The sequence below is a fragment of the Ctenocephalides felis genome, unplaced genomic scaffold (assembly GCF_003426905.1).
Source record: "Ctenocephalides felis isolate EL2017-DRISC unplaced genomic scaffold, ASM342690v1 CF-g0.4_SCAFFOLD_03572, whole genome shotgun sequence".
Taxonomy (NCBI): Eukaryota; Metazoa; Arthropoda; class Insecta; order Siphonaptera; family Pulicidae; genus Ctenocephalides; species Ctenocephalides felis.
Window position 1 is genome coordinate 15105016 of NW_020539726.1, and position 9980 is coordinate 15114995.

At 28.9% G+C, this 9980-nt stretch overlaps 1 protein-coding gene across 1 annotated transcript; it reads left to right on the plus strand.

The window, feature by feature from the left end:
• The first annotated feature begins 2303 nt into the window (after positions 1-2303).
• On the plus strand, positions 2304-9980 carry LOC113388146 (serine/threonine-protein kinase PLK4-like). The gene is made up of 13 exons (XM_026625548.1): positions 2304-2364; positions 2471-3044; positions 3406-3628; positions 4362-4563; positions 4693-4840; positions 5247-5432; positions 5763-5914; positions 5985-6130; positions 6650-6788; positions 6934-7269; positions 8716-9416; positions 9484-9608; positions 9767-9980. Exons 2-13 carry the CDS (start codon positions 2515-2517, stop codon positions 9861-9863), a joined length of 2985 nt encoding a protein of 994 aa, XP_026481333.1. The 5' UTR covers positions 2304-2364; positions 2471-2514; the 3' UTR covers positions 9864-9980.

Sequence of the window (9980 nt, forward strand, 5' to 3'; positions counted from 1 at the left end):
TTGTGGATAGCGTGTACATTTATGTACATTTTTCATGTTTTTGCACATCGTTTATCCAGCTTACTACCATCTATTCTACTCATATATAATGTTTATATATATATATATTAGATATATATATATATATATAGTAAAGTCTAATAATCGGGAGGGCATAACATCATAAAAAACATGAATTTCTTTCAAAATTTTTTAAATCCATACGTTTCGGCTATAATCCTAGCCTTCATTCATTGGAAAATTAGTTGACCTTAGTGTAAATTCGAAAATTTTAATAATCCATGGTATTAGGATATGGGAATGCACTACACTATGTATTATAAACATTAACTTGAAATTACACAATATTTTCACAAAATACTGATTTGAAAAAATCACAAATGGATAGTGTGTTATTCGTAGACTGGTTGAAGATGTACCATCTTCAACCAGTCTACGAATAACACACTATCCATTTGTGACTTTTTCAAGAGAAAGAATGTTACATCTTCAACCAGTCTAACGAATAACACACTATCCATTTGTGATTTTTTCAAATCAGTATTTTGTGAAAATATTGTGTAATTTCAAGTTATGTTTATAATACATAGTGTAGTGCCTTACCATATCCTAATACCATGGATTAAAATTTTCGAATTTACACTAAGATCAACTAATTTTTCCACTGAATGAAGGCTAGGATTATAGCCGAAACGTATGGATTTAAAATAAATTTTTGAAAGAAATTCATGTTTTTTATTGATGTTATGCCCGATTATTAGACTTTGTTAATACATATGTCAACATCAAATCAGAATCATACAAATATATATATATATATATATAATATATATATATATATACACGTTGTGGATACTGTTATATTTATGTACATTTCTATGCTATGTGGCATTGTTTATAAAGAGAACTATGTAGATATAATGTAGAATTTTTTTGTGAAAAATAAATGCTTCAAAAAATTTTTTTTTTCAATTTTTTTTTTTAAATTTGAATTAAAACGGTCTATATAATTTTGGTTCATTTCTATAGTATTTTTTATACGCACCCGTTCAGGCGACTAGTGCCATCTGTAGCGCGGGGCTTCAACTAACACAGGAATGTGGCAACGAAATATGGCCCGAGAGAGCGATCTATATACTCTTCTTTTATCTATGGTATTCACAATATTAAGGCACTCCTCAGCTAAAGGTGCATCCACACCTAATGAACGAACACGAACGAACATGTCGAACAAGAAAATACAAAGAAGAACGAACAGGAACACGAACGAACGCGAAAAATTCCAAACAAACGTCTCAAAGCAGTGAGGGCTTGAATCTTTTTATTCGAGGATGTACCGTGAAACGTCAGATTTATTATTTAAAGTGGCGGGAAAGAGCAAAATTATTTAAAGTCATCAAATTTACAAAATTTGTCAATAACAGCAATATCTTATAATAAACACAACATAAATTAATGCATTAATGCACATTTTAACATAAAAAAGAAAAATGTTTGTCTACATTCGTGGTAGCGTCCACACTGCACATACGAGTTCAAACATGAACGAACAATTCCCTTTGATGTACCGACAAGTTGCGGAACATTGCTCGCCATGTTTGTTTATGTTCGTTCGTGATCGTTGTGGCGTCCACACTATGCTGTTGCCGTTCGTTCTGGTACGTTCTTTTATGTTCGTTCGTGTTCGTTCGTTAGGTGTGGACGCACCTTAACGAACGACCACGAACGAACATGACGAACAAGAAAATAGAAAAAGAACGAACACGAATAAAGACAAATCATTTCAAATGAACTTGAACAAACTCCTCAAAGCAGTGAGGGCTTGAATCTTTTTTGTTCGAGCATGTTCCGTTAAACGTCAATTTTATTATTTAAAGTGGCGGGAAAGAGAAAAATTATTTAAAATGATCAAATTTACAAAATTTATCAAGAGCACATAATAATCGCAACATAAACTAATGCGGACTGCAAATATTCATTTAAATATTTATTTAACATCAAAACAGAAAATTGTTTGTCATTTGTCCACGAGTCCACATTGCCGTATGAATTCGTGCAATGGAGCGAGCAATTAGTGAGGATGCACCTTTATAATTATCGATAAAGAAATATATCGATGCAATTTGCAATGCAGTTCGCACTGCATTGTGAAAGAACGTCAGTCGTCACTTGACTTATAGACTTAGCAGGCATGCTTATTTAGTAATGCAAATTACTAGTTATAAGATTGTACCGAAAACAAACATCGAAATGCGCAAAAAATCATTTGTTATGATAAAAAATATATATTCTATATTAATTCTGTTTGGGTAGAAAGTTCTACTTTCAAATCGAGAAGGATGTTGTTATTGTTATTGATTCATAGTATGTAAACTAAATTACTTAAGATAATATTGACCTTCACTGCATATTAGTCTACTTAAACACACTATTGTCATGTAAAGCAATAAAAGCATACTATTTGTTTCAGAATTATTCTTTTCAGACGGTTTTTAGTTCTGATACAAATTTAGAATGACTTATTCAAGTGATGATACTGAGTGGCTCAACCAGTTATTGCAGGATGAGCAGCTTGAACAGTTTTATTTAAGAATAAGAGATGATTTGCAGATAACAAGATTAGCACACTTTGATTATGTGAAATCTGAAGATTTAGAAGGTATTGGCATAGGCAAACCAGCGGTAAGGAGACTTCTAAAAGCAGTGAAGAAAAAGAAAACTCAACAATGGAGACGTGATATTAGAAGTAAACTTATCGGTGGTGGTAAACAACCGTCCAAGGCTACAAAGGCTGTGCCTGAATCAGAAAAACCATTGGCTTTAACTTGTTTAATACATGAAAAAGATGTCACTTTGTCTACTAAACTTGGAGATGGATCTTTTGGTGTAGTGAGAAAAGGAGAATGGCGAGCACCTAATGGCAGAGTCATTCAAGTTGCTGTTAAAGTTTTAAAAGGTGATATACTTTCACAACCTGGTGTAATTGATGATTTCTTTAAGGAAGTTCAAGCAATGCATATTCTAAATCACCCGAACTTAATCAGGTAGGTAATTATTTTTTTTTTTATGAAATTGAATATTTTTACTAGTTTAAACTCATTTTGGCAAGTCAGTTTTATGAAAAAAATATTAATAGCAAAATAAAGTTTTTTATGCTAAAATATAGAACAGGTTTAATTTAAATACCAAGCAATGAACAATTAAATTATAATGAAGATTTCTTGTTGTGACATAATGTTAATAATACACATTTGAAATCAAAGTGACACATTTCTCAAACTTATCAACATATATCAATAATATTGCAATTAGTATCACCAGTTCTGTTTTTTTTTTTTGTGGTGGTGCATTTAGCATAGCTTTTTAAATTATTTCATTGCATAACTTACGCAAAATTTATTGCAGATTGCATGGTGTGGTCCTGTCAAGTCCTATGATGATGATTGCCGAGCTAGCAGAGAAGGGGTCTGTACTTGATACTTTACGAAGAGATTGTTATAAAACATCACTACTTGTAATATGGGACTGGATTATTCAAGTCGCTCAAGGAATGGCCTATCTTGAAGCAAATAGATTTTTGCATCGTGATTTAGCTTGCCGCAATGTTTTAATTGCTGCTCAGGATAGGGTAAATAAATTTCTTTAAAATTTCTTCAAATTTTTATATTAATCATTGTTTGTTATTAATATTCATATTAGTATCTTATATAAACATTAACTTTAATGAAAATTTATTTTTATTGGACTTTAAAATACAATTATAATAATAAATAATATAAAATACTAAACATCATGATTCAATGCAAACTGTAAATTGCTCATATATTTTAAACCTCAATTCAATCTTTAACTTCTTGAAATACTTGCTGTGTTTTAGTGACTTAATTCATAGTTATTATAGGACATAATTATACTTGTAATATTTTTTTTAATAATTCTTTACTTAATAGTATTCTCTGGAATTTACATTCTTTCATATTCTAAATTTTTTGTTCAAGGAATTCATGTTTATAAAATATATAAATGTTTTGAAATTTAGCATTTTATTAGTTATTCTATAATTAAATGTGAAATGTTTTGAGCATGTTAACATCCAATTTATTTTTATTTAGGATATTTTTTTAAGTTATTAATTATATTTCTATAATAATATTTTGATTGAATCTAATGAAAAGATATATAAAAAATTATCTGAATAATATATATCAAAGGTATAATTATTAGCTGTGATATTTAATTCAGAATTATTTCGATAAACATGGTTTTGTTTACATTTATACTAAAAACATATATAAAAATATTGTCTTCTATCCTATATTCATTTGGTGATAGTGTTTTAAATATGTTCTTATCAATGTCAGGTTAAAATCTGTGATTTTGGTTTGATGCGAGCTCTGCCACCGACTGAGGATTGCTATGTAATGACTGAACATAAGAAAGTACCTTTTCCATGGTGTGCTCCAGAATCTTTGAGGTATAGGCAATTTAGTCATGCCTCTGATACATGGATGTTTGCAGTTACATTGTGGGAGATGTTCACTTTTGGTGAAGACCCATGGGTTGGTAAGTAGATGTTACAAAAAATTATTTGTATTTCAAAATAAGCTGATAGTTATTTAATAGTTACTTTATATTTTTTTAATAAGTTGATTTTATGATGATGATACATATTTATCTTGCTATTTTATATAGGTTTGAATGGATCTCAAATATTACATAAAATTGATAGAGAAGGCGAACGATTACATCAACCTGATGCTTGTCCACCAGATATTTATCAATTAATGCTTCATTGCTGGGATAAAACACCTGCAGAGAGACCAACATTTGCAGCAATTAAGTATTGAAATCATTTTTATAAATATTGTATTTTAATAATTTAATATATAATATATTAAAGTTTAGACATACAAGGAGCAAATAAAAAACAATAAAGTGAAGTTTCTTGTTGGGCTATGTTTATTTCATTGTTTTTTTTACGATTTCTTGTACAATTTGTACAATGGAGTTTGTTTAGTATAAATAAAATGCTATATGTGTTTCATTTTGCCTGACAATTTTCTATTAGTATATTGAATATTATATTACAATGTATCAAAGAATTGATCATTAGTTTGGTGTGTACTATGGGCAGAGTTTGTATTACTGATAAATATGTTAGCAAACTTTGCCATTAATGTTATAAATGTATTAGATCAATTCATCCTATTAATGCTACAAAATATATTCTATGTTTTATTTTTCAGAGAGTTTCTTGTGAATTATTCTCCCTGCAAAGTATTTGCATCATGCAGCTATTCTGACCCTAATGATGCAAAAAGCCACATGGTAATAGAACAAGGAGACGCTATTGTTGTAATAGATGGCAGATCTGAATTAAAGTGGTGGAAAGGTCAAAATCAAAGAACCTATGAAATAAATACTTTTCTAAGGTATATTGAGCTTCTCTTATTATTTCGGAAAAAAATGTGTGTATGTATTTGTGTATTGCTTATATTTTATTGTTGTAAGATACTGTCTTTTTTTTTTCATTTTGAACTAGAATGGCCTTGGCGATCTATTTTATTAGATTAGTATATTGTTGATTTTTTTTTCTTTTAAAAGCAACTAAGCCATACCAAATATGTATGTGACAAAAACAAATAAGAGCAAAGAGCCTGAAACAAACAGAAATTACTTTCATCAAATATTTTTACCTCTAGTAGTTGTGTGTGTGCCATTTCTTGCCGCTAGATACTATTATAATTATTTTTTTATTACAGAGATATTGTTTATCAAGCCAGACCAAAAATGTCAACAGAAGCCAATAGAATAAAGAGCCATACAATGAAAAGATCTAATTCAGCTGTTAATAAACAAAAATATGTCGGCAATAGAAGTATTGTAGCGGAAGAGCCAACAAATTTTATTTACAGTATGTTCAATAAATTAGTAATAAGATATGTGTAAGATTGATTAATTTGATATTGTGAAATCTTTATTAGATATTGAAAAGCCAATTGGTGAACGAAAAAGTAATGCAGATAAGTTGTTCTCTTATACAAAATTAAAGCATGATAATAGGAGGGATCAAAATTCAGGATCAAGTAGGATGAGCTCAGTTGACTATGTCAAGGAAAATGATATGAAGGTTAGTATGAAAGATAGCATTTATATATTATTTTTAGTAGTCTTATAGTATATAATCTATCTCTTCTGTCCAGGGAATGTAATGATCATTTATTTTTAAATATAGTTACTTTCTAAGTTTTCAAGTAACGTTTTTTTCACAATTCACATTTTTTAATATTTTAAATCAATTTTAATCCCTATATTTTATTCTGAGATGTTTGTGTTCTGATATGTCACTGACTTTTTGTTTGAAATTGCTTCCTCTTAATGAATTTCTTCACCAGTGTTAATAAAAGATCCAATTACAATCTCTTCTCTTTCTATTTGAATCTTACTTAATTTTTTGATACGCAATCAAAGTTTTAACATTTTTTCCGTATTCTCATTTTTCAGGACTAAACAACGACTTGGTCACCAAAGTAATACTTATTAAAAACACATGTATAAAAAATGAATAAAATTATAATTAATTAATAGTACTAAATTATTTTTTCTCCATGCATCTTCCTAATGTATTTACTTTTTTTTTTATTTATAGAATATATTTGATGATAACATACTGATAGATTTTTCACCTGATGAGCCAGCTTTTGTTAAAGATGTTCCAAAGATGTATACCACTAGAGCATCTACTGTAGAGTCTCTGATCGATAAGCCTATAGATGTACCAGAAGAAGGTGACTAAAATTTTCAACATTACAAGACTACAAGACTTGTATATCTCAACATTGAAATAAAAATTAATTTATTTCAAATAATGAAATGTAATAATAATTTTTTGATGAAATTGCTGTGTATATTAAATTTTAATTTATTTTGTAGTTGATGCTAATGCACCGCCTCCTTATCATAGTCCACCTAATTATATGAATTCTTATTATGTGAATCAAGATATATTACAACAAAATACTCTAGACCCTTTTGATACATCACATGTGTGTAATAATTCAAGGAATGACATATACAGTTATAGTTCTACAGAAGAAAAAATATCAACTTCTAATGACATTGATCTGAATGAAATGGAAACGAGAATAGGAGAATATTTAAGTAGCAAAAGTGTAAAAAATGAGGATGTTGCAACTGATAAAGATAATTCAGTAATGGCAACAAATATTTTTCAAGCAACTGCTTTATCAGAAGCATTGAAAATGCCAGGTATTTTGTAATCATTTTGTAGTAACTTAGATTTTTTCTTTTACTAATGATTGCAAATTTTATGGTAATACCTAGAAATTATTTGTTAATCAAAGAAATAACAAATTTTTATACAACATGTCAGCAAATGCATGATGGTTGTTATTCAATTTATACTTGAACCAAAAACATTTTTCAATTAAAATAAATGATCATCAATATCAAATAAAACTAGTTAAAAGTGGAATTTAGCCTTAAGGCAAGTTGCATGAACTTCCCGAAATGTGTAAGAATTGAAAATCAATCAATCAATCGAAATTGAAATTTAGATATTTGGATAAAATTTTTAACTGTTTGTTTAAAAAATAAAGTTATCGCTTTCAATTTATTTTAAATTAACTGTTATAGTATTAATTATATTTCATAGGCACTATTAGAGCTTGTGTGTCCTAAAATTGTAGCTTATTATTTTAAATATTTAATTAATTGATATTGCTTGACTCATCACATCACAAAAGCTACTTTTGACTATAATTTTTTCTCAAACTTTGATGATTTTTTAACATTAAACTATTTGTCGTAGGGCCATAATATTTTAGTATATTTCCAAAAAAAGGTTCATAAAAATCGGCAGAAAAAAAATTTTTAACAGTTAATTTCAAGAAAACGGTTTGGTAGATTTTTACCTGAAACTAATCAGTATCATTCCCAACCAATATCTTTTGAACAGTTTTTGATTTTTTAAAATCGATTCACAATTGAGAGTTAAAAACGTGGACGAAATTTTTTTCACTTTTTTGCTATTTACAAAAAAAAGGCTCGGCCGATCGTCGCACGAAACAGAGAAAAGATAATCCACATCGAAATACATCAATTGGCTTTTAAATTTTTAAAATCGGTTCAGACGTTTTTAAGTAGTCTTCGATGAAAGTTCTAATTTTGACGAATTTTTAAAATTAAACGACTTGTCGTACGGCCGTAATATTTTTAGATTGATATATAAGACTATAGTATCTACTGTCAAAAAAAAAAATCATAAAAATTGACGAGAAAAATTTGTTTAACACTTTATTACAAGAAACGGCCCGGCTGATTCGAACCAAAAACTTTTCAGCACGATTCCCAACCAATATCTTTTGAACAGTTTTTGATTTTTTAAAATTGATTCACAATTGAGAGCTAAAACGTGGACGAAAAATTTTTCACTTTTCTGCGATTTACAAAGAATCGGTTCGGCCGATCGTCGTGAAAAAAAGATAATTGCTCCTGAATGCTACATCGAAATGCTTTTAAATTTTTGAAATCGGTCCAGCTGTTTTTTGAGAAAACGTCGATTTACGGCAAAGAATCTGTTCACTTACACACACACTTTTTCCAAATTTAGTCTCATTCGATTCAGAATGGCTCGAAAAATCCCATTCGCTAATTTTATGTTTTAGCTGGGATATAATTCTTGAATTATTTTAGACATTCCATCTTTTGGAGGAAAACATACTACAGATGTGGAAAAGTACTCACTGCAATCTAGTATTAATAATGACTCATTAGTGAATAATTTATCTCAGCAAAATAGTACTTACATGAATGAGCTTAAAGAAAAAATTAAGAATCAAGATAATTTGCAGTGCACTGATTACTGTTTACAGCAAGAAATGAAATCTTTACAATTGGAACCTGCTGATGATATATCAATTTCTAAAAACAATACTCAATTAACAGTTTCAAAAGATTTTAATTCACAGGCTAACATAAGTGATGATTCCTATTTTCGAGCAAAGAGCAATAAGAATTTCTATATTACTAATAAACCTGTAGAAAGTTGCTCTTTTGATCTTATGTGTGGAAGTAGTACAAAAACTTCAGATTTGTATAATACAGAACATTATACAGATAATGTATATAACCAAGTGCCAACTGAATATAATACATACTGCAATAGTTTTGACCAAAGAATATATAATACTGTACCTGGAAGTACTAATGTATATAATCAGGCAGCTCTGCGACCCTATGATCAAGTGGAATATGTTTACAGCACATTGCCAGTAGCGGATGACCTTTTGAAACCTCATAGACCTGCTCCGCCTAGTCCGTTATGTAGTTCTAGAACTGTTCCAAAACAATCATACCAGCAGATTCAAAGACGTTTGAATATGTTAGGAAAACTGGTAAGTGGTAATGAATTTAACATCAATTAATACAAATTGTTGTAACACACATTCTTACTTTATTTAGGATACCTGTGATGAAGCCTGTACTGATATCAATCAAGCAAGCAGCAATAGTACACCATACATAAATAAGACAGCTATAGATAATACAACGATTTCTAACAACTCAAAACTTGAAAGGCTTTTAAGGTATTATAACATAAATTTTTACATACTAATTTTTTAGTAATTATGCATAACTGATTTAAATTAACTGATAACTTAATTAAATTAAATAAACTTATATATATATATATATATATATATATATATATATATATATATCTGAGAAAGATTTATATTTTCAGCCTGGGTTTAGCAACAAAGCCAATATGTGAGGCAGCTCTTATAAGAACAAACTGGGATATCGATCAAGCAGCTGCATCATTACTTGATAGAAAATAATTGTTTTTTGTTTTCAGGGCAATTCTTATTTATTTTATTTATGAGGACAAAATGTATTAAAATAATACTCCTGAAGATCATATTAAGTTTTATGTTCTAATATAGGTAATGTTTTAC

Excerpts from the sequence above, each read along its gene's own strand:
- LOC113388146 (XM_026625548.1), top strand. The coding sequence starts at position 2,515 with ATGACTTATTCAAGTGATGATACTGAGTGGCTCAACCAGTTATTGCAG. Across the intron at positions 3,629-4,361 it reads TAATTGCTGCTCAGGATAGG|GTTAAAATCTGTGATTTTGG; the intron begins GTAAATAAATTT and ends TATCAATGTCAG. Across the intron at positions 9,417-9,483 it reads TGAATATGTTAGGAAAACTG|GATACCTGTGATGAAGCCTG; the intron begins GTAAGTGGTAAT and ends TACTTTATTTAG.